This window comes from Alosa sapidissima, chromosome 10 (assembly GCF_018492685.1).
Source record: "Alosa sapidissima isolate fAloSap1 chromosome 10, fAloSap1.pri, whole genome shotgun sequence".
NCBI classification, from domain to species: domain Eukaryota; kingdom Metazoa; phylum Chordata; class Actinopteri; order Clupeiformes; family Clupeidae; genus Alosa; species Alosa sapidissima.
The window spans coordinates 10,649,638-10,675,065 of record NC_055966.1 but is presented as its reverse complement, the minus strand read 5'-3'; the positions used below and the strand labels follow the sequence as shown (position 1 = coordinate 10,675,065).

The 25,428-nt window shown below is 45.5% G+C and overlaps 1 protein-coding gene across 5 annotated transcripts in view; it reads right to left on the bottom strand.

Annotated features, from left to right (window-relative positions):
• Positions 1-25,428, bottom strand: part of gramd1a (GRAM domain containing 1A) — a 39,679-nt gene that overhangs the window by 8,279 nt on the left and 5,972 nt on the right. The window contains exons 1-13 of one of the 5 annotated variants that reach the window (XM_042108380.1): positions 23,961-25,073; positions 16,558-16,768; positions 15,227-15,247; positions 14,751-14,835; positions 14,132-14,235; positions 13,733-13,828; positions 12,654-12,734; positions 12,140-12,258; positions 11,334-11,646; positions 6,687-6,837; positions 3,634-3,804; positions 2,194-2,315; positions 609-751 (exon numbers count right to left, since the gene is read on the bottom strand). In XM_042108380.1, coding sequence (XP_041964314.1) covers positions 609-751; positions 2,194-2,315; positions 3,634-3,804; positions 6,687-6,837; positions 11,334-11,646; positions 12,140-12,258; positions 12,654-12,734; positions 13,733-13,828; positions 14,132-14,235; positions 14,751-14,835; positions 15,227-15,247; positions 16,558-16,768; positions 23,961-24,481 — 2,138 coding nt within the window. In that variant the 5' untranslated portion in view covers positions 24,482-25,073. Of the gene's footprint in view, positions 1-608; positions 752-2,193; positions 2,316-3,633; positions 3,805-6,686; positions 6,838-11,333; positions 11,647-12,139; positions 12,259-12,653; positions 12,735-13,732; positions 13,829-14,131; positions 14,236-14,750; positions 14,836-15,226; positions 15,248-16,557; positions 16,769-19,641; positions 22,112-23,960; positions 25,074-25,428 lie in introns of those variants that run through there. The other 4 variants (XM_042108381.1, XM_042108382.1, XM_042108383.1 and 1 more) reach the window with 4 other exon arrangements.

The following is a 25,428-nucleotide window of genomic DNA, read 5'->3' as shown; positions in this document are numbered from 1 at the left end:
TATTCTTTTTCTGGTGCAGCCAGCTCCATGGATCACAGTGGAAGCTAATTGTTGCTACAGACGCATCCCGAACGGAACGCTTCAGTCATGGGCCCGGTGCAGCCCCCTGTTAAGTCCTGTTACTTCATCCAGTCAGTCAGGTCTTCTGCTAGACACTGTGCAGTTACACTTTACTTGAAGGTATCTACATAACAGTGACATGACACTGTCATGAACGTATCATAAACATTATAAACAAGTCATAAAGTTTATAACATAACGCTTCTGTAAATTAGGTGTCATTCGTTTTTTTGTCATGACAAGTTAGGGTTAGAGTTCATGTGTCATGACAGTGTCATGTGTTCATGACAGCGTCATGTTACTCTTAAGTAGATACATTCAAGTAAAGTGTTACCCACTGTGCTAATACTGGCTGGCTGGCTTATTAGAGGTATTTATCTTGGCAGGACCACACTGGTGCAAATATGAATGTCAATGAATGTCAATCTATGACAATTTATGCATAATAACATGTAAATGACTAACTGTAACTGCATAACTTTACACGTCATAAGTGTAAAGTGTAGATCCAGAGCAGATTCAGGTGCATCTTGTCCCTGTGGGCTTACCGTAGCCTGCTCTTGTGCTTGTTGACGGAGGTGAGGCAGTAGCGGTGTACAGTGTAAAAGTAGTCCTGGTATGGGATGCCCGAGGTGATGACCTCCGAGTCCACCACATAGCACTCACCCCTCGCACTGCTCTTGTGGAGAGTCTGGGGGCAGGAGAGGACACACAACGAGGTTACAGTAACACATACTGAATACACACAATGCACATGCTAAACACACTTTGTGCACACACATACGTCAACATACACACTGTGAATGCTGAACACACACACATACACAGACAATGACACACACACACACACACACACACACACACACACACACACACACTTTCATTACAGGAACTCGCAAACTAGTTTTACGGGATCACGGCCATTTGTGCGTGTCTCCACTGCCGGAACCAGACGTTAGCCTACAGCCTTGAGTACACTAAACGAACAAACTAATGTCAGCTAATAATCTTTAACTAATCAGGATTCCAATGGTAAATGAATTTATCAAGTAGATAGATAGATAGATAGATAGATAGATAGATAGATAGATAGGTAGATAGATAGATAGATAGATAGATAGATAGATACTTTATTGATCCCCAGGGGAAATTCAATGTCTCAGTAGCATACAGACAACACACACACATTCACTAACAGCAGAAAAAGTAATTAAAAGTATATAATATAAGAACACAACTAAGCAATAAGGACAGTAGAAGATAAAGAATATACTAAATATACTAAATACAAATTATACTAACACTTAATCTAAATCAATTCTAAAAACAGTATCCACATAGTTGTGATTAATAAATCAAGAGGCACTTGCAATGGCTGAGGCAGGGACTGAGCCTGTGATTCTCTGTGCATAGTAAGGTAAGGTAAGGTGCTCTGTGTGAGTGAGTGTCATGGTGATAGTGGTCATGGTGATAGTGCAGATGAGTAAGTCCAACAGTGCAACAGTGCAAGAATAAAGTCTATATCTCTATATATCTATACATATATAACTATTTTAAGAAAAGGTATAAGTGTGGGCACAGTTCGACAGAAAAAAACACAAACATGGTTACTCACATCCACAACCACCCAGAATTTACAACCCTAAAGCCAACACTAACTTACACCAACAAACAGCTAGGAGGTTTAAATCTGCAAACACACACACCAAGAGCATCATCACCCACGTCTGTCCACAGTCCACACAAATAGAACTCACACTAGCACAAACACACCGTTTTCACACAGAGGTAGCAACGGAAATCAGCAGACTGCTGCTGATACCTCACACATACAGGGCACCTAAAGTACTAGTGCACCTCAACACTTATGTGTAATACATACGCACAGAGGAAGAGTGCGAGAGAGAGAAAGAGAGAGAGAGAGAGAGAGAGCGTAAAAGAAAGACAAGGAAAAAAGAAAGAGTAAACATGACATTAGATTCAGAGAGGAGTACAAACAGGGTTGGTGATGGGGAGAGATGTGGTAAAAATTGGAAAAAGAAAAATGGAAAAAGAGAAAGAAAGAAAGAAAGAAAAAAAGAAAGAGAGAGAAAGAGTGAGAGAGAACAAGGCATGGAGGAGCTGAGGACTGACCTGCGTCTCCACCACAGGTGCGGTTTTGGGGCCCAGTGGGTTGTTGATGGCGATGGTGTAGCTCAGCACGCGGGTGGAGGTCCCAGCAGTAGCCTCCTGCTGCCAGTCACGCACATTCAGATCTGACACAGGAGGACAAGGGGGGGGGGGGGGGGGGGCGAGACAAGGCAGGGGTCAGGACAGCAATAATGCAACGCTGTGTGAATTTGTCTTTAAGTGAGGTTAGGTTTGAATGCAGGAGAGGAGAGGAGAGGTTTGAATGCATTTTATGACAGACTGTTTCTGCCAATTACTGATCTAGAAAAAAAAAAAAAAAAACCTGACAAAGCCATGACGCCTTGGAGTACTGTTCACGTCCACTCATTCACACCGTCAGACCTCGCTGGCCTCTGATCTGATCATTTTATTGACCTCACTCCAAATGGAAATATAAAATAGGACAAATATCTGCTGCATTAGACCTATAAACTGTAATGACACTATTGGAAATAATGAGTGACGCCAAGACAACGATGGACCCCTGCCAGTGTGACACACCCACAGCTGAAGCCGATGTGTTGCAGCAGGCCCTGCCGTTACACACTCCCTTCATTCCACTGCAGTTCCAAGAGGTAAAGAGAGGCACCACATTTCAACAGACCACTGTGGTCTGTGTTTCGGTGTAGGTCAACGGCACCTTATAAGGGAATTAGCAGAGTTTAACAAGCTTTTGTCTCCTTAACAAGCTTGTTTCGCTATCTGCGCTGGAGTGGAAGCAAGCGGAACTAAACCAAGGTGAAGAACTAAAAGCGAATGATTGTGTCATTTAGCAGTTTCTCACTGAACCGAATCCATGTCACACCCTGTTGAGGAAATAAAACTATAACCTAGCCTCTGATCTTGCCTGGTTCCTCTTTGCCTTGCCTAGTTTCTGGCATGTCTGCTGTGAAATGCCACAGGCCTAGCTTTTATCTGCTGGGGACAACTTTGTTAGCACCAATGGATCAGAAAGAGAGGTGGCAACATGAGGTGACATTGGGGTGGAAAACTAACACTGTGTTGGTTCTTTGGTACAAAGCTGAATGGAGACTGTGTGTGTGTGTGTGTGTGTGTGTGTGTGTGTGTGGGTGTGTGTGTGTGTGTTTGTTTATTTTTGTGTGTGTGTGTGTGTGTGCGTGTGGCCTGGACATTCATTCATTCCTTTGTACAATATGGGCTGGGATTTGGTGCTGTTTGGCTAGCCCTGGACAATATTGAAACTGCGTTGGCATTTTCATCAATATGTCAATCCATGCTTGTGCCTACACTGCTTTGTTCGTTTGCTTGCATACATGTGAGTGTGTGTGTCTGTGTGTGTGTGTGTGCGTGCGTGCGTGCGTGCGTGCGTGTGTGTGTGTGCGCGTGTGTGTGTGTGTGTGTGTGTCTGTGTGTGTGCGTGTGTGTGTGTGTGCACAGCCTCACCTGTGAAGTGGCGCTGGGAGAAGAGGTGCTGGATGAAGTGTGTGTCTCCGGAGAAGAGCAGGTCGTGCAGCTTGTCCACACTCATGTGCACCACTGTGTTGATGTGCAGCCGGCCGGCGAGGTCAGCGCAGAGCGCCTCCACCTCACCTGAAGAGACCACAGACCATTCTCCTTCACACACAACCATCCAGTTCACTATTATAGTATTTTTATCACTATACACTACTGTCCAGATCATTATTACACAGACTACTGCTCTTCAAATAGCTTGTTAATCTAAGATAAATTTCAAATTTCCTACAAAGTGGGAGATACACATATACTAATAAATACACCCATGTTGTACATACAATAGACAGAAGGACAAATATAAAAAGGATACAGTACAGAAAGCATTATTAAACAATTATAATAAGCGTAGGGTTCTAAAAATAGCTGAACGATTCTACAACCCCGCAACACGAACAAGCCCGTGCTGCCAGTGCCACACATGATGTTCTGTGACCCTACACACTGTTTCAACAGAAGAAAGAAATGCAACTATGGTGGCAGACTCCTCGGCAGGAAATGGCCTCAGGCTAGTTGCTGTGAATACGAAACCACATGAAACATTTGCATGAAGGGGATGAAATGGAAGGGTTGCTGAATAAGTAACTGACTCAGGATCGTTACCAAGAATAGTCTGTACCAACGACTGATCACCACAGGTTTCTCTCTACATCTGCAAACTGACCTGGACAGCAGTGTTGAGTTATACTGTACAGTAACACTTATAATATTTATTATGGCACCTTATTATAAAGTGTTACCAATGTTTCTTGCTGTGACTGAAGTAAGTGTCTTCTTGTAGCCACTTCTTTGCATAAACATACACAAACATATTCATACTAGGTCTGTCAATCGATTAAAACAAATAATCTAATTAATTACACATGTAATTAATTAATCTAAATGAATCGCATATATACATTTTGCTGTGAAAGTATTTTAAATGTTTAAATTCAAATAAATCATTGAATAATCAGCATTAGTGACATTAAAGTTCAAAAACTCTTTTATTATTATTTTAATAATGGCCATAATAATCTATGATATGACCTAATATTCTGAGGAAATAAATTCAAAAGTGCTTCGGGAAGAAGTTGTTTTTCACAAACAAGGTATTTCAGGCCACAGATATAACCTAGGGGACACAATGAAAATAAATTAACACTGCAAAGAAATAGTGTTGACCCTCAATGTCAATACTATTTCTTTGCATTGATGTGCGACTTTAGAGTTGATGAACTCCGGTGATATGCAAATTCCATGCTGCAGACATTGCAGAGGACTTTATTTTAATCAACACTTTATTTTTATCAACACCATCAGGCCGTTTAAAATTAAATGTTCCAATCAATGATCTAGTCAGCACATTTTCTTCTCTCCTTCATTTTAGTCTAATGGTTATTGACTACAACGGCTCAGGGTCAAAGGTCATACGGAATCGAGTAATCTGCGTTATTTTTTTAATCAGATATTTTTTTCTCAAATTAATTAATCGAAATTAATCAGTTATTTTGACAGCCCTAATTCATACACTTCTATTCTTCATTTCAGACCCCTCAACAGTGTTTTTATTTACTCCCACTAGGTCTGCAGAGACAGCTGATCTGCTCCTGCCACATCACTGGAGACCCCTGGACCCCTTACATAGATTACTTCCAACGTGCCTCTGCACCGTCAAAAACTCGATCCGGCTTAGCCAGCTCTACAACAACGACCACCTTATTTACCTGTGCAGTGCAACAGTGCAGACGGCCTGCTGGTCACCACAGCACCAGGAGCGCAGGGGTCACGGGGGTCACTGCATCTCGACACTACCAAGAGGCCACTCACCCTGAGAGCATTCACCTGACACACTGTTTTCCTAACAACACTCAGCAAAGAGCTGAGACACTAACATGTAGCTTTTCCACAGACAAACACACACACACACACACACACACACACACACACACACACACACACACACACACACACACACACACACACACTTACTGCCTTGTACTGTTAACTTCACCTTCACCTTTAGGGCTATGTCTTCTGTGTCCACAGGCTCACTCCATCACACACACACACACAGCTCCACAATCAACGTATTCTCCTCAGGCATTACAATTACTGAGATGGCCTATTCATTCCTACAGCATCTCATAAAAACAACACCTTCATGACATCCAACGTATTAAACAGACACCTTCACAGCTATTTCCATTTGCCTCAGGTACTAGGAAGACAGATGATTTCCTAAGTCAAACTGGGAGGCATTTGAAGCCTACAGTACTTAAGCTAGAGGCAAAGTTGTGGCTCTTTGAAGTCTACCAAAGCCATTGGCAAACCGCAGGTTTCATCATGTAACTACATTAGCTTAGCAGCATACAAGCAAAGCTGTCTGGTTGTGTGAAAAGAAGGCTGCCACTGCATTCCGAACAGAATGGGCCCCTTTGGAGAAGTCCGACCTCAGTTGCTGTGTTGCTGCACGAGTGTCTGTCAGTCATTCATCTCAGTGTGTCTGCGGAGGGAGAGGGAGCAGCTGACCCCCCCAGGCTGCTCCGGGTGACAGCTGTGTTCACAGAACATATGACCCACCATGTGTGACGCCGAGGGGAGAGAGGGACAGAGAGACCCAGCCATCGCTTCACAGGGCTCAGCAGATCGGCTCGGGGAACACCGACAAAAAACCAAACCCAGAGAGTTTCGTCCGACCCAAATCTCAGATAGGTCAGTCAAAGGGTAGGACGAAGATCATAACATTACAGAGATGACTGGCAGCTGAATGAGGAATGACAGTACTGTGTTCAGGTACATGCAGGGGCAACTGGATACAAGCCAGAGCTCTGGGGTCACATTCAGCAAATGTTATAAACATTCAAATATTATGCGTTTTTTTTCCTGACACACACTACCTAGGAAGCACATTTGAATGTGGGTGTTACATGTACACTCTAGATCCCACTCTAATGTCCTGCCATGAACGCACTCTACTGTCCAAACCAGCGGTGTCCACTTACTCTCTTCCTGTGTGTCTGAGGAGTTGCTGGGGTCTGTGGGAAGCTCGTCGTCATTGGTGATGTCCAGCGAGGACAGGTTGTGAGGAGTTGGAGGAGGTGCGAGATTATTGGTTGACTCAGACAGCGTCTCCCCACCACACTCCTCCAGATTCTAGAGCGAGAGAGAGGGAGAAACAGGAAGTACAGGGAGGGAGAGGGAGAGAAAGAAGGGAAGAAAGAAAGAAAGAAAGAAAGAAAGGGTGAACAAGAAAAGGAAGAGGGAGGAAAGAAAAGGATGGAGAAACAGAAAAGATAAGGAAGGACAGAGATAGAGGGAGAGAGAGATAGAGAGAGGGAGGGAGAGAGAGAGAGGGGGGGGGGAGAGAGAGAGGGAGAGAGAAAGACAGTGAGTCAAATTGCAGTTGTGCTGCAGTCACATCTCAGTCAGCACACACATGAGAGTGCGCTGGAAGGCCACAGTGCTATCAGAGGACCAGACACAGCCAGGCTCATGTGCATTTTTATTGAGTCAGTAACAGCATTCTGGCCAATCTGATCGCTCCGTCTTATGATCGCCCCGTCTTGATGCTCTATTGCTGTCACATTCCAATAATCTCATTAGGCCTTTTCACACAGAGATCACGCTAAATTTGCGGGAAGAGGGGACGTCTTTTTGCCGTCTTTTTGTGTCTGAAAGTGAGGTGAAAATTTGCCGGCCTGCTGATCTGTTCACATGATGCGGCATTTTGGGCAGCCAGGAGGCAGGATCAGCTATAGTAGGCCTAAATTAAATTGTGACGTGCAACAGGGGGCGTGTAGAGTGATAGTCGTAGGCCTTATGTGCGTGGGCCTTTAGATACAGTAGGTGTGTGATTTCAAAAACCATGGCGGGAGAACCGACTGCTCTTTGGTTAGCTTGCACTTGCTTTGCTGTTGCTGTTGGAATGTTAAATTCTTGCGATAGATGTCTTCAGACAATAAAACGTAATTTGGAAGGGAAATTGAAGAGAAGAGTTGCCCCTTGCCTTGGCCGTACTGTGCGTACAATTTATTCATGAAAATGTTCAATATTACAACAATAAAAATAGCTTGTGTACTGTCTTAATTGAAACATGCTTCACGCACAAATGATAGCCTAGGGCAAAGAGAATGGACATCTCAACATAAGGACACATTAGAAGATGATGATTAGTGTAAACTTTGTCACACAACGTGATAAGCAGTTCTTTAAAAAACGCAACGTTCCATTCAGTCATAAATCATTCAAGCGTAGGCCTAGTGCTCGTCATGAAAAGAAAACGACAGCTTAATATTTTCAGGTGTTTCAGGCTTAGGCGCACTGTTAGCAGTTATGCCGAAGGCAGTGAGATTATTAGGCATTGCATCCTGTCACTCAACATCGCAGTTCGGGTTGATAAGATTCAGTTAATGCGAGTATGGATCTCTCAAAGTTTGAGACAACCAAACAGCAGTGTAGGCAAAGCAAATCCTAATTGTTAGGTTACCATAGCTGTCTTTTCTCTAGGCCTGGGCCTATCGGAAATCGCGACATAAGCACATTGGTTTCTTTTTTCTTTTCTTTCTTGTTCGCGTGTTGGGTAGTGAAGCGATAATGCATTTAAAGCAGTACATCATGTGAGCCAGAGCCGATATGGCCAGAACTGCTGCTTCTGTCCCACCCAAATTTGCTGAACTACTTGCGAAGTAGCCTATTCATCACAGACATCACATGTATCACACGAAAGAGCCTTTTCTCAGCCTTTAAACGATGTTAGTGGTTAGTTGTTGTGGTAAACGGTTCGTGAGAAAAGTAACTTTAATTTAATCATATTTTTTTGCGCCCGTCTCCCTACCCATTCATCTTGGTGGAATACTTCGCGAACTTTCCCTCAACACATGACAAACCATATATCAGAATAAACAGCAGACCTTACCGAACATAAAGGTGTAAAGCATTCCCCTGAACAGTTAGCCATTCCAGAGTAATCCGGTTTTAAATTTGCAGCAATGTCTTTATGCATGTATAAGTATAAGTATATATACTTTTTTGATCCCGTGAGGGAAATTTGGTCTCTGCATTTAACCCAATCGGTGAAATAGTGAAACACAAACAGCACACAGTGTACACACAGTGAGGTGAAGCACACACTAATCCCGGCGCAGTGAGCTGCCTGCTACAACAGCGGCGCTCGGGGAGCAGTGAGGGGTTAGGTGCCTTGCTCAAGGCCGCTGCCCACTGGTCGGGGCTCGAACCGGCAACCCTCCGGTTACAAGTCCAGAGTGCTAACCAGTGGGCCACGGCTGCCCACACACACTCTCCAACTTTGCGGTTCCTAATGTGTTTCAATTGTTCAATAAGTCTACATGATTTTATAACAGGCCAAATACAAAATAAATGTTACAAATATCGCCTAGATAAGCATTACAATCAGAGGATATACATATAGGGCAGACAGACGCTCATGAGTTCATGCTTTGTTTTATCGCTGGATTTTAAGATAGCCTATTATGGCAACTGATTGCATTCCAAGCTACAGTCAACTCTAGCAGGCATTGAATGACTGGAGACTTTGTGAATTTATAGATTGACATAATGTGCTGTCTCTGCGATTGCTGCTTTTGATCAGTTAGATTTATTTGCAATCTCCTGTGGTGGGCTGGACATAGCATTGAAATGTCCGGCCCAGATTCCCCTTTCCGCCTTGACCCATTCACACTGGTGGCGGAACGAAAAAACTCGGCAAAATGTCTAGGGGGCTTGGTAGTAAATTTAGCGAGACACTTTGTCCCGCCGTTCCGGCTTGGTCTATGTGAAAGGGACAGTCGTTCCGCGATTCTGGTACATAAAATCGCGGCGATTTTGCCAGTGTGACAGGGCCTATTAACACACCATGACACATGGCAGGACTCCAACACGGGCTAACAAGGACAAATGCAAAGCCGGACAGTAGAGTCGGATTTTGAGTGTGTGTGTGTGTGTGTGTGTGTGAGAGAGAGAGAGTGTGAGTGTACTGTATATGTGTGTGTGTGTGCATGTGTGTGTGTGTGTGTGGGTGAGTGTGTGTGTGTGTGTGTGTGTGTGTGTGTGTGTGTGTGTGTGTGTGTGTGTGCGGGTGTGTGTGTGTGTGTGTGTGCGGGTGTGTGTGTGTGTGTGAGTGTGTGTGTGTGTGTGTGTGTCTCTTCTGTGAGCCTGTGGACACAGAAGAGGCAGACATAGCCCTGATGAAGGTGAAGTTAAAAGTACAAGGCAGTAAGCTCCAGGAGGGTACATGTGTGTGTGTGTGTGTGTGTGTGTGTGTGTGTGTGAGAGAGAGAGAGAGAGAGTGTGGGCCCTATCTTAACAATCTGACACACAAGTGATAAAAACATTGACGATAACAATTACCGTTTTCTTTTGAAATATCATTATCATTAACATTAATTATCACGGTTGATTACCGTGGTGTTGAAACCGTGTGTTTAATCCTTCCCAGCTTCATCCGAGCCTGCTTTTGACATACAGTAGGCCTGGTATAATGAAGCAAAACTGGTACCCTACTGATTCTGTTGTCTAATTGATGGTTTTAACTGCGATTCGGATTAGGCTACACCTGATTTTAAAAGGCGGAACATTTTCACCGCAAACTGTGCACTGTATCATGTAGCCACTCTGCGTCTTTTTATGTTCGCGTCCACATTAAATCCATTCCGCTCACGTTATCAGGAGAATACAGTAGCCTAAAGTTTTATTTTGAACACTTACTTTGATCTCACTCAGGGTAGGAATTTCACGGAGGCCACAACGGCCATGGCTGTGATGCCCCTTTGAAAATCAGAGGTTTACAGGCCACGGTGGCCTTGGTGCCCCCTTCTTTCAATATTCTGCTTTGCGTCCTACAGGCCTATGGCCTGTCAAAATAATCTTAGCATTCACAGCGCAAATTAATTTAGTCTTTTACGCAGTGGAGAAAGTGACAGTGCAAGAAAGAAAGTGCGTCCCAATTCACCCATTCTTCTCAGTTGAACTACTAACTAACTAACTAACTAACTAACAACACTGAATGTAGCCTCTGACTGGTGCCCAGACTTGTAATCAGAATATTGAGATTCAGGAAGATGATCCAGTGCTAGATGAGCAATGTGTAAGTTGCTCACACACAATACCCCCCCATCTCACACCAACCTTTTGACAATTTTCTTGAGAATTTGAATCATCAGTTTCTTGAATCACAGTTATGTGGTTCCCTGCAACATTGCTCAAAACATTGCCTCATGTATCATCCATATCTAGTATGCCCATTTGCGTCTATATAACCCCATTTTAAAAACCAATTACAGTAAAAGGGTCATGATCACCTGATCAACAGCTTTACGCAGTGCAACTGAACAAATCGGGTGATGAGTGATTGTGTACTGTATGCTTACATTCAAAATGGCCATGTGTCAGGTTGGGCTGATTCGTAGGACACTGGACTAGACAGGTCTGTTTGTGTGTGTGTGGTGTGTGCGTGTGTGTGTGTGTGTGTGTGTGTGGTGTGGTGTGTGTCTGTGTGTGTGTGTGTGTGTGTGTGTGTGTGTGTGTGGTGTGTGTGTGTGTGTGTGGGGGTGGTGTGTGGGTGGTGTGTGTGTGTGTGTGTGTGTGTGTGTGTGTGTGTGTGTGTGTGTGTGTGTGCGTGTGTCTAAACTCACTGCGGATGTGGAGGCAGACGCGCCCCCTGTGAATGTGGGGGGCGTAGTGGAGGGCAGTGAGCTCTGGGAGCTGGGGGGGCTGGGCTCCGGCGCCTCGCTGAAGCTGCCCCTGGCACCAGGCCGGCCGCCGGCGGCAGGCACATCCACGGGCAGCCCCGAGGATGAGGACGGTGAGGACCCTGATGCAGGAGGACTGCTCGGGGGCAGGGCAGAGACAGAGGCAGAGGCAGGCAGGGGGGGGGAGGCCAGTGGAGAGATGGGGACCGCCGCTAAATCCAGCAGGTCAGATACAGATACGGACTCCTCAACTGGCCTAGAGAGGGGGAAAGAGACCGAGAACGGAAGAAAGACAAAGAGAAAGAGATGAGAGAATCAGAAAGAGAAATGAGAGAGGCGAGGGGTAGGTGAGGGAAAGGCAGGCATAGAACAGAGATAGATAGAGAAGCAGACACAGAGACAGACAGACCGAGACAGAGACACAGACAGACAGACACAGACAGACAGAGGGGAGGGAAGTGGAAACAAATAGGAAGTTTAGTGGCAGTTATAAATAAAGGAAATGTGGTCAGAGACAAAGGACAGACTGAACTACTAAAGAAGGAAACCAAAACAAGGCCAATGACCATACATAACATGAATGTAAAAGACTTTCATAAAAAAATCCAAAACTTCCCCATCAGACCAGCAAAGGGACTTCCATCAACACATAGTGAGTAAATAAACACCTCACGGTTTCGTAAACAACACAACGCATGACTCGCCCTGCACCAAAGAGCATCTGATCAGTCAGACCACAGACCACTCACAGCATGCCGTTGATGTGCTCAGCCGTGGGGGAGACGTAGTCGTCATCCTCACTGGTCAGGCCCAGCTCTGTGCCATAGCACTGGTGTACTATGTGCCACATCTCCTTGGGAGAGAGCGTCTGAGGGGAGTTGAGGAGAGGAGAGAGGAGAGAAGGAGAGGAGAGAGGAGAGAAGAGAGGTAGGTCAAGGACAGAGAGTAGGACAAATGATGGAAAGGTAAAGGGAAGGGTAGATAGAGAGAACATGGAAAGGAGGAATACAGGGAATATTATCATATTATACACATCATATATTAGATTATGCATATTATCATATATATTCTACTATTATCATGCTAGTTATACAAAACAGAAATGGTGGGAAGTCTACTGTAGGTAAACTCTGCAGTGTAGTGCAATGCAGAATGATGAAGAATTAAGCCGAGAAAGAGGAAAGACGCTAAACAAAGCTAGGCAGAAATCTGTAATGGTGTCTGTGGTGTACGACAGTACAGAAAAAGAGAAAAGACCAGCACCTTGTCCATCAGCGCATTCTGCCACAGCCTGAAGATCATCATGTAGCTCCGATCCCTCGCCCCAAACGATGTGAGGAAGTGCTGGGAAGGGACAGACAGGTCAGTCCTATGGTCAGTCCTATTAACATCCATCATGCCACCTGCTTACATCCATCATGCTTCAATGACCTTCACTCTATGTACCTTCAGTGTATGTCTCAATGGGTGATCTTTCAGGGTTCCCATTCTATCTTAAACATTACAATCCAAGGACTTTTCAATGACCTTTTCACGCAAATCCAAGGACCCAACGAGGCATGTTTTGAGACACGGATCAAGGTCAATTTCATCAACGTGACAATTTGATAAGTGATTCCATGGTGATAAAACCATGATAAACTGATAAAACTGATAAAACTTTTTTTATTCATGATGGTGAGTAACTTGTGAGGCCTCCACTGACCAAGCCGAGTCAGGTGGGCAAACTGACCAAAAGCCGAGTCAGGTGGGCAAACTGACGAGGCCACTAGCCCTTGTGAGAGAGCACTCGTAACATGAACTGCCCGCACCCTGCGGTTGGCACCAGAATGAGTTTTACACTGACGAGGCAAATAACAGGAGCCTTAAGCAATGACGAGGCAAATAACAGGAGCCTTAATCAGTGACAAGGAAAGTAACAGGAGCCTTAAGTGGGTTTCGAGGGCTTCTCCCCTGAGAAAATATTTTAGATTTTGTAGGCTAATGCTGTTTTCATACAATTTCAGGGGGAAAGAGATCATTCTGTTTGCATATCAGAAAACACAATCCTGCTATGCTTAGCCCATCATGCACCAATAAGGGCTCCATTACAGTGCTATAACAAGTGCTCCCACATTGGACCAGGATTGAGGACTGAGCTAGGATGGGACAAAATACGCACTGAGATGAACATAGCAGCAATCTGGATGAGGGGCTAGAATGCCATTCTAATGTCCCAGGGGACAATATAGATTTAATCATGTGCAGGGGACGATATAGATTTGATCATGTGCAGGGGACAATATAGATTTGATCATGTGCAAGGGACAATATAGATTTGATTATGTTCAGGTCAGCCTCACCTTCTCGTGTTCAGTGCTGATCTGAATGGCGTTGGGGATGAGCTTGGCCGTTTTCTCCTTCGTCAGGGTGGTCACGTCTTTCAGCAGGATGGTGATCTGATTGGATGGAATAGGGAAAAGGCTAGTAAACCAAAGTGCAAATAACAAACAATGTTTTTGCAGCACAATTTTTTCAACTGGACAATTATTTATTTTAAAACTGGAAAATGAAAAATTTCAAGATCCAAGATCACAAATAACTTGCCTTCATTGTCAACTGTCTGTGTCTACATGTACAAATGTGTCTCAGGTGTATGTGTGTGTGTGTGTGTGTGTGTGTGTGTGTGTGTGTGTGTGTGTGTGTGTGTGTGTGTGTGTGTGTGTTTGTGTGTGGTAATGCATTTCTATTTGTAGACTCACAGTGGTTTCCCATCTGAAGATGTTACTATAGAAACAGAGCCAGTTCTCTGACAAGTAGAGACGACCCTGCAGCAGAATGTCCTTTTGCAATGCGCAGGAGTAATCTGGGGACAAGACACAGGATAGAGAGAATGAGAGAGAGAGAGGGAGAGGGAGAGAGAGAGAGAGAACGAAAGAGAGAGAGATAGAAAGAGAGAGAGGGAGAGAGAGAGAGAGAAAAAGAAAGAGAGAGAGAGAGAGATGGAAAGAGAGAACGAAAGAGAGAGCGAGAACGAAAGAGAGATAGAGAGAGAGAGAAAAAGAGAGAGCGAGAGAGAGAGAGAGAGAGAGAGAGAGAGAGAGAGAAAGGGAGAGAGACCACAGGAGGAAATGTTGATCTTGTGCATGATGCACCGTGAACAACATGAGGACATTGTGTGACTCACTGCTCAAGCTGAGACTTCACAGCAGGCCCGTGGCTACTTCACAGCAGGCCCGTGGCTACTTTACATAACGGCCAGGTGAAAAGCCTCACCTGGGTGCAGGCCTGCATGACTGAGCCCCAGCTCTAGTTTCTTATGGAGTCCGAGGCGACTTTCTGTGCTACTGTCTTTCTTTACCTGCCAGGGGAGTCACTCACCGACAATGAGGCGCTCTGTGTCAGGCAGCTTTTTGAAGATTTTCCGGAAATCTTCATTCCTTTGCTTATATGTGGGGCTCAGTACCTAAGAGGAAAAAATCACCAAGCGCAGGTTAACCATTTGTGTGCGTGTGTGGGTCTGTATGTTTGTGTGAGCGTTTGGATGTTTATGCATGTGTATGTGAGTGTGTGTGTGTGTGTGTGTGAGTGTGGGTGTGTGTGCGTATGTGTGTGTGTGTGTTCTAAATCTACGGTTCAAAAAGTCCGTCAGCAAACCCCAAGAGTGGGGTAAACTGCTGGGGAGGAGCAGTATTCTGCAGGCTACAGTGAGGAGGTGATCACGGTGGTATTGGTGCTTCAGCACAAGCTCAGCGCTGATCAGAGTGCGCTTCCCACTGTGGCTCACAGAAACACAGCCCATCAGCAGAACACAGAGCACTCAGCCATGAACCCCTGCCAAACGCACACATACTCACATTGTACCAGCTCTGCATTTTCTGCAAGAGAGAACAAACAGAGCGTAAAGTCAGAGGAGCACCAGGACGGCCTTTTCTCATTTCCCCCCAAAACAGCTCTTCTCCTCAGAGGCTGCGCTGCGGCATACTCACGCATTCCACACACAAACACAGGCTCGTCCATACCAAGAGCTATAACTATAAAGACAACAGTAACGCTATGAACGTGCCCACAGAACAACGATAAGGAAAGGCTCTCCGGAATATTCTTCAGGTTTATTAATGTGATTTAGAACATTTGATAGACTGAAATTGGCTGTCAGATTTCTTCTATTATTTTCAAAATTACTCTGAAAAAGATCCCCGATGATAACCCCCATGATTTCTTCATGTCGTTGTCATTATAGCATGTAGTGAGGACCTTGATGTTTTAATCAACTTTAGTGATACTTAAAACCATAGTTTTTACCGTTATGGTTATGGTTATAATTCTTGGTGAATTCTTGGGAAAGGCCTTCAGAAGTTGGTCCCTGCGCTAATATAATGACTGTTGATGGATAAGCCTTGTGCTTCCCATGACACATAAAGACCTTGAGCCCTGTTGCCAGAGTCCTTGAAATCATCGTCACTGCAACAACCTTCACACACACAAACATAACCTCCACCACCATGGTACTTATCTCTTTATCCATCTCTCTGCTCAACACCCATCCACACTCTACTAACCTTCACACACACAAACACACACATAGACACACACAAACACCCATACACACCCATACACAAACACACACACACACACACACACACATACACACACACAAACACAAACCTGTCTTCACCTTTACATTAGTCTGGCTGATAAAATGTCTACCTGGTGCACTCCTATTCTATCCAGGAGGCCCACAAAAGCCTAGTCTGGTATTGTATATGCAGGGGGATACGTGACGTGAGAAGCTGTATACCTTAACATAACAGTCTGGAGGCTGCACTTTGAAGTCATGGACTTGTAATGTTTTGATAACAAGCGCCACAAAAGGCTGTGCACACAGTGGTTTTCTCGGAGATCCAACCCATCCCCAGTCTTAGCGTGTCCCTGCTCGGAGATCCAACCCCTCCCCAATCTTAGCGTGTCCCTGCATTCTTAGCATTTCCTTCAATCCTGGCCTTCAGGATGTGTTTGGGCTGGTTTTGACATTGCCTTCCTATCAGTGATTTTACCCTCTCAACCATTTAGCCTACAGTGCACTATGACCAGACCTGTGTATGTTAACATATGTATAATAACACATAAAGTACATATCACTGTGGGGCTGCATAAGACCAAGCACTGCTGCTGGTGATCCTCTTACCTTAGTATTGCGGGAGAAATGTCGGGAGGACGTGGAGAGAGGGTAGGAGGAGGTGGAGGACGCCGACGGGGTGGGGGGCTGCGGGCTGTCGGCCCCCCCGCCGCCCCCCCTTTCTGTGGAACCCTCACCCTCACTGGCACGCCCCCCCAACACGCGCCTGCGCAGGGAGGGAGAGCTGCCCGGGGTGCTGCGTGGAGAGTTACTGGCCGTACTGCAGAGAGCCAAGCGGGGGGGGAAGAGAGAACACATTAGTGCCCACAGGAAGAGGAACTAGATCAACTTTACCGTGTCATTGATTCTCTTAGTCTATTTCTATTTCTTAGCTTATTTCTCAAAGCATGGTACGTCTATAATTACAAACATCGGCTTGAAGGTGCCGTATGTAAGACCTAGGGGGGTCTAGCCTATTAGCAGAAATGAAATATATTACTCATAATTACGTTCATAATTATGACCTTTCGTTAACTTAACACTCTATGAGTAGGGAGTGGGTCGTCTTCTACAGAGCCGTATATAGACAGAGTTTGGCCAACTAGGGAATCGAATGGGCGCCATGTAGGATACCAATATATCTGTAAGGACCTTTTACATATTGACAAACATTGATGACAACATTTATATGCGTTATAATAACTCTCTCTATATACGGCTCTGGTCTTCCACAGAGTTCACCAGAGCAGCACGCCTGAGGGACAAACCACAACCCCGGCACAACAGAATCTGCGTTTGAATGGCAGCTGATGGCCACCGTAGCTTCTCCCTGGGCTTGGGATGGGAGCGGTATTCAGCTGGCTGCAATCAGCCTCACCAGTAACGATGCCAGTGGAGCCACTAAATCCTACATACTGCACTAAGCATTTAGGCCTTGGTTTTGCATTATGAAGTGACTGCAGTTATCAAAAATGAATTATCTTTGCTTGCACACCATGGGATTTCAAGAACTGAGATTGTTAATGAGAGCAACAAGCTGACAATTTCTGTCAAAGAAAAGAGGAAAGGCTATGTTTGTGTTTCAGAAGAGTCAGCCTCTGTATGCTACAATAAAACATGGACGGAAACAAAAGTCATCAAGGTTGCTCCAGCGCATGTTTTTCAGGGGCTGACTCTCCATATCAGCAGAATCCTGGCAAACAGTCCTTGAAATAAATCTTGCCGTCTGAGACCTGGACAAATGCAGAAAACCAGCAGGACTGGGGCACTGAGGCACGTCTCTCTGAGCGCCGGGCATGGCCTGGTGAAGATGGTTCTGTTTATATCACAAGAAGCGTTGCCATGGCTGCATACCTTTCGAAAGTTAAAGTGAAAGGAGAGGGGAATCCTGGGTAGGCTTCAGTGACTCCGGTTAGCATACAGCCCAGATGATCAATGTGTACCATGTCTGACACAAAACTCTGAGATTTGAAATATATCACTTAACACGCAGTTGTTTTCCGTTACACTAAAATACTATGAAGTTGCAGATGAAAGTTCAAGGTGTGGGTTACAAATTTACAATGAGAGAGAGAGAGAGAGGGTCTTAAATGCTACAAATCAATGTGTTCAATCAATGAGTTAATGTTAATGTTGGATGATGTTGCAGCATTGTTCTGCCAGTTTCAGTTTCATAAAACAGGACCCCATTCCCTTTCAAGTGTATTTAATAATTCTGACAAAGGCAATATGATCAATTTAATACCACAAACATGGACTTTCTGGGCAACTACACCAGGGTGCACAATAGAAGAATTAAATAAAATAACTTTTAAGAGTCCATTTACAGAATGGGTTTAACAACTGACTCAAGACAGTGTACACCAAACAGGCTATTCAAAACCCGAAATTCCACTCAAACTAACCCAGCGTAACCTGCACACACACAAATTCTGTAGCAGCAGCCTTGCATCCACTTACTTTTCATCCACACACCCCATTCCCTTCAGGTGCTATTTTCTCTCTTGCAAACTCTAACTATTTCTTTTTTCTCCCTATTCTCTCTTTCTATTCAGACTCCCCATTCCTCGCTCTCGCCACTAAAACAGCCCTTTCTGCCAAAATCCGCTCAGAGCCAGCCCGATTCTCATGTTGTCCCGGCGACTAGGCGGGGAGAGCTGAAGGACCGTGTCTGTATCTCCAAGGTAACCAAGTCAGACCATGATAAAGCCCTCCTTGACAAGTAGGCTAGGCCAGTCGGAGAGCGAAAATCTCTACAATCAATGAATGTGTAGACTTTCAAGACTATGGTTTCATCTACAAACCTTATCAGAGCTCCTAACCTCAGAACCGATAGTTCTGATCTAGAACTAGGCCTACTGTCAAATCACTCATCACTGCCGATAGTTCTGATCTAGGCCTACTGTCAAATCACTCATCACTGCCGATAGTTCCGATCTAGGCCTACTGTCAAATCACTCATCTCTCGTTCTCGAAAAATCACCCTGGATAAGGCAGTACATATAGCCTACGCTCATCATGGTGGACCTTGCGAGACAGACCAGTGTAATCGCGCGCGTGCTCGTCACAATCTGTGTCAGTGTCTGTGAATGTCCGTGTGTGTGCACACAAACTAAATCCTGCCTCACTGGCAAATCCCTCCGCTCGCTTTTCGATTGTGGTTTCAGAGCGGCAAGCGTATCTTCCGCGATATCAGCTGCAATATGCATGTGATAGCCTAAAGAGTACAGAACACAATACAGCCAACACGCACGCAACTGGCCCGGTGAGAAACAAACCAGACATGTAAGGCCGACTCAGAGCAAAGCTTCATGGTTAACAGTCTAGTGCGAGTAAAAGTAAACATAGCCTGCCGACAGCCCAACATAACCAAAAGCGTAGCCTACGTATCCTGCTGACTAGGCTCGTTTATTTGGCTAGGGATAAAGATGCGATCTTGCATAGTGCACCGGTAATGTTCTTTTTTTCCAAATGCACAATAAAGGTCCCTCCCTGCTATCAGACAGCACTAGCGTGTTGCTAAAACAGGCAGGTTAAAGGGCACTCCATGTCAACAGGGAGATGAATGAAATAACTGTAGCCTACAATCGACTTCATCGGACCGTAACTGATCAATACGCGAGGCATACGGCAGACTTCGTTTTTGTTACTTACTCGAACATGTCATGAGGTTTTTCCGAAATAACACCCACGCCGATAAACGCTGCGAATATGGCACGATGGATAACAGTAACAGCGCTACGCCGATAAAACGGAGTGGTCAGATGGCCGCTTAGCCTGGGCTGCAAGCGCATTCACTTCCCTACGTTCCGTGTCCTTCATCCGCGGCTGCTCTCAGTTCCACGATCTTGGCGAATATCCCACCAAAACCATCATCCTCCAAAACGAGGTGCACCTAACCTAGGTTCTTTTTTTGGAACCACGTCTGTTTCACGGTGATTAACTGACGCTGCAACCTCGAGCGCAGCAAGAGGGAGGAGATAGGGGATAAGGGTGGGAGATGGAGAGGGGGAGGAGGGGGATTCTACTGTGTGAAAGAAAGGAGTCCTCCCTTACACCACGCTGCCTGGACGAGAGCCACATATACTGTGATGATGCTTACAACTGCATATTGCATTCAGATGCATATTAATAACACAAGGAACAACAAGAAAGAGCCCACAGACCAGTAAACCAAGTCACGTGAACCAGCCCAAAATTACAGTTACAAACTACCCTGTTGTACATTTCCATGTATTTGACATGGTGAATTAAAAACAAATCTGGCATCGTAATTAACATGTCATTCTGGCTAGTCTATCAACCCAACCAACCCTTTAACTCACAATCTCTCATTTCTGGATTAGAGACTGTAAAGCACCACAATAATAATCCAGAGTGGTTGGGCCTCTGTCCGTCTGTAATCTGCTTTCCTGAGGTCTCTGGGCACGGCCCCCTTATAATCTCGGTCTAAAGGCCAAGATGGAGGAGGAGTGATAAAGGAAGACTAAGGAGGATCTCAAATGAGGTTAGGGAGTTCACTGCCAGAAGAGCAATTAGAAAACTGACCAGTAGCAATTTATGTCACTCATCAAACAGTTGAGAAGGCAGATCAATTGGCCATGAATCGATTGTGCTCTTCTAATGAACGCCTTCTGAAGGTTTGTAGCCCCATCCTGTCAGCATTTTAACAGGTGTGCAGGGTCCCAAGCAGGTGCCGAATAGGGCGCAATCTTCAATCTTATCAAACTGTACTCTTTTCTCTTTATTTATAGGTTAAATGCTTTAACTAAAATGCAGACCAAAACACGCTCTATAATGTTTTCTCTGGAAAACGATATGGAAATGCATACGGTACATGTTTTGGTGTGAGTTTGTCGGGGCCCCACAGAGGGAGGGGTCGCCGCTGCTGCACAGTCAAAATGACCTTTCAGTCAATCAGTCAATTTGCCGCCCGATTTAGGGAGTCACGTCTAAACCAATGGAGGCGAGACAGAAGAGGTCAGGAGATGGCAGCAGCTGACTCCCCTCGGTGTGCATCTTACACAATCTCAGAGTGGCCACTGTTGGAAATATGCACCCGCTCACAGATAAATGGCAGCTATTAAAAACTTGGAGTCTAAAAACTTCCTCTTTCCACATCCAAAGAGGCATAGCCTTTAAATACAGAGAAGAATATGTCAATCTGTGAGGAATCTTCCCGTGAGAACTAGAGCTCGAACCAAATGATGTTCTTAGTTGAGGTCAGCACGTTCCCCCAACTATGTCAGTAAAACGGGGGAAAGAAGAGGACACATATCAAACAGTGACTCTACACCAAAAAGGCCACCCTGTCCGTCCCTAGAGCAAACAAAACATTGTGGCTTTGCGGTCTCGTTTTTGTGACGCAAGAGTTGTGCAAGGGGGTATGATTAGTCTGTTTGGAACAGCACAGTACTGATGGTGCACAACCCTCTAAGGGACAGATACCAAACGTGCATAAGGAACGGCAAACAAACACAGCCAAAGCAGTCGGGTCAGCACCCGGCAACACATGCAGTCAATATTGCAGACGGCCAAGTCATGCTACACAACGCCCACACAGCTCCCACCTCCACAGGTAGCCCAGCACTTCACCAGCATTTCTGCTTACAACTAATTTCTTTCCGAGAGGACTAGGATCAGCACTATTCAACCTTTTTTAAATTGGTTGTGGTTGTTTAGTAACATGGTCAGATTATTCCTTTTTTCCTTTTTCACTAAAAAATATATACATATATATGTTTATAAAACTAAACCAGCTGGATGATGTACTGAAACAAACATAACTGCCTGGAGGAAAGCATAGGCTACACTTAGCAACTGGACAGGGCAGTAAAATGGCCTCCCATTAAGTGTCAACTTTTCACAGACATAAGTGTGGTTCATCACTCTGACAGGACACAGGGCCTGATGCTATCTGTGTGTGCTGTTGAGCTTCTAATTACTCATCTGTTCTAGCAGTCTGATAGATGACCTCTTAATGGCCAGTACTACCATGTCCAGACTTCCACACACTCTATCACAGTCTATTACTCACAACCATGAATAATTATTTTTATCAACTCTAAATCTAGCAAACACTTCAATTACATGTTTATTATACATTAATTTGTGCACAACACAATTATTGATGCATTGTTTTTGTTTTTTTAGTTAAAAATAGGGATATTTTATATAATCCCCTGTATGACAACCTCCAGTGTGAAAAGGTGAGGATGCGGAGGACAGGAGCGTGGTGAGAGCAGCCCCAGCTGATGGGAGCAGGTGAAGGAGTCACACGGTGTGTTTACTGACAGCCCCAAGCCTTCTGAACACATGACACATAATCTGCCTAGCCCAGGTAGAAACTACAGTCTTCATAAACATCATAATACTCTGCCTAGCACATGCAGAAACAGTCTCCATATAAACATCATAATATTCTGCCTAGCACAGGCAGTAACTACAATCTCCATATAAGCAATTAAAAAAAAAACATTGTATGGTTCACCTTTTTGTTAGGCGTATAGCTACAGTGATGTAAATCTCTGACTATGTCATAGGAAATCCGATTCTGCAATCTTCTATTTTTTCCATAGATACACTGAAGCCTATCGATTATTTTTTTCCTTCTGTAAACCAGCTCAAGGACAAACGGATCAGATCAATCTCCACAGGCTATAAGCCATGACCAGCCATAGCTGGGATGGCACTGTAAGCAATATTTTTCATTTTCAAAAGAAGTGGGTCAATAATTTGCTGCTTGGCAATTGAAAGGGACAAGAGCACAGCTGTTCATATGAACCCCACAGAAACACACACACACACACACTGCCTGCTGAGCCATCTCTCTGACAGGCTGACAACACAGCGCTGCACCACACAGAGCCGTGCTCTGATTGGGCGATGGTGACATAATAGCGAACAGCCTGTGTTCCCACTGGGCAGCAGTGATGTCATGCATATGAAAGCAGGATGGATGAGAGGAAGAGCCCGCCTGCTTTCTCCAATTTGCCAGTAGCCTGGCTTAGGGTTCTCCAATGAGGTGGTTCTCTTGGACCCTCACTCATCCATATTTCTCTCCATTTCCTCCTTCTTTCTATCCATCTCTTCATCCCTTTACCGGTTACTTTACTGAGTTGAAGCAAATGCCTCTTTCTTCTTTCCACTGTTTTTGTTTGTTTTTGTTAGCCATTTTTCACATTTAATTAGTGTAGTTTACACTCTTATGTTGCACCAATTCACTTCATTGCTGTTGCCTTTTTTGCAATACATTCACATTTTTATAAAGCAATACCTCACAATATTACTTAGTGTATAGAAAGCAATACAAACGTTTTGCAATGGAACATTGCAAGTATTGACATGAACTTAAAAAGTCAAATCTATCTGTGAGGTTTTAGAAAGTCTGTTTATGTAATACTAAAGAAGTAAAGCTACTCTTAGTAGAACTGCTAAAGCTTTTATCCACCACCCCCCATCCCCTCCTTTATCCTTACACAGATTTGCATGTGAGCGTTGCTCACTATCCAAAATAAAAAGCCTTTTTTTGGACCAAATACTGAAATGAGGCAAATCTGCCAATTCAAAAGTTGTCACTTGGCTATTAATGGATTGTACATCACAGAAAGGTGATTTTTTTGTTGCAGGCTACTCTATAAGGCTGTCGTGGCCTACTGGTTAGCGCTTCGGATTTGTAACTGGAGGGTTGCCGGTTCGAACCCCGACCAATAGGCACGGCTGAAGTGCACTTGAGCAAGGCACCTAACCCCTCACTGCTCCCCGAGCGCCGCTGTTGTTGCAGGCAGCTCACTGCGCCGGGATTAGTGTGTGCTTCACCTCACTGTGTGTTCACTTGTGTGCTGAGTGTGTTTCACTAATTCACGGATTGGGATAAATGCAGAGACCAAATTTCCCTCACGGGATCAAAAGAGTATATATACTTATACTTGTACTAACTAAACTCACACACAGGCGCACACACACACACTGACCTGCAGCTGTCCCAGTCAGAGGAGGCGTCCCTGCTGAGCAGACTGCGGAGTGACCAGCGCGAGCGCCTGCCCGGGGACCCGCTCCGAGAGCAGGAGCGTGACGGCAGGGGCAGCAGCAGGGGCGAGGGGCTGCCCTGCCCATACTCTTCCTCCTCCCCGGCATCTTCCTCCTCGCCGCTCCTGGAGTGGCTGGGAGAGGGACTCCGCTGTCGCCGGCTGATCTGCTTCCTCTCCCCCTCCACGTCCTCAGCCCCCTCCCCTTCCCCCGGCCCCTGGCGGGCCTCGTCCTGCTGGTGCCGGGGGGTTGTGAGGCGGAGGGGGGAGTCCTCAGGGGTGCCGGGCCCGCTGGGACGCGTTCTGGCCCTGCAGCGGCGAGACCGGGGCCGGCGACAACGAGGGCTGGGGGACCGAGACCAGGACTCCGTGTCGGACGACGGAGGGAGCACCATCAGCGTGGGGATGGGGATGGGAATGGACTCCGCCATCACGGTGTCCGAGACAACCCCCACCGATGTGGTCATGGTTTACCCCGACGCTCCTTTTGGGAGGGGGTGGGGTGGGTTTTGCAAGGGGGGGGGAGTGTGGCGCCTGAATAGTTTAATAAAAATCCTCTTTGAAGTGTTTCCCCCTGGAAATCCAATAGAAACGGTTCCTGGAGTATCAAAACACCTTGTTTGTGCTCATAAACAAAAGCCTCTCAGCGATCTTGTTGTATGTCCTGTGACAAACCCATACTCATGTCAGTCGAATAACTTCACAGGCGATTGCATTCACTCGTGGCAGCTTCTTCTGAGAGTGCAGAAAAGTTGCATCTCTCGCACACAGTAAAAAGCCATAACACTCTCCCCGTTGCTGTCATAACGAAGTGAAGTTTTTTCTGTCGGGGAGATGTGGTGAAATTGGTCCTTAGCCTTGGAGATGAGAGCTCAAAAGCCTCCTTCACACCTGAATGCTGTCAATACTGCCGCAGCAACCGAGGCGGGGGAGGGGCATGCCCACAAGAAATCTTTAAAAAGCCACAATGCTGCCGACCGTCCGAAAGGATCCCTTTTCAGTACGCAACCTTGAGCTAGGAGACTCGGGCTTCCGTCCACCACCCCCCCCTCCTCCCCTCACCTTCCTCCCTTCTCTTTCTTCTCCTCCTCTGTTTTCTTCTCTTCTTCTCTGTACTTCACCTCGTCCGCTTTCTGCGTTCTCTCTGGAGTCTTCCGTGTTATTTGGGGTGGCTCCTCTCTCTCACACTCTGTTGCCTTTCACAAGGAGCACTGTTTCGCAACGTGCTTCATCAGCGAGGGCAGAGCTCACAGTCGTGCAGAGCAGATAATTATCACTGAGGGCCGACCACTGAGGGGAGTAGAGACTTTATCTGTATTCATTGCTTCCTCTTAATGCACTGATACACACACACACACACACACACACACACACACACACACACACACACACACACACACACAACTCCCTACGG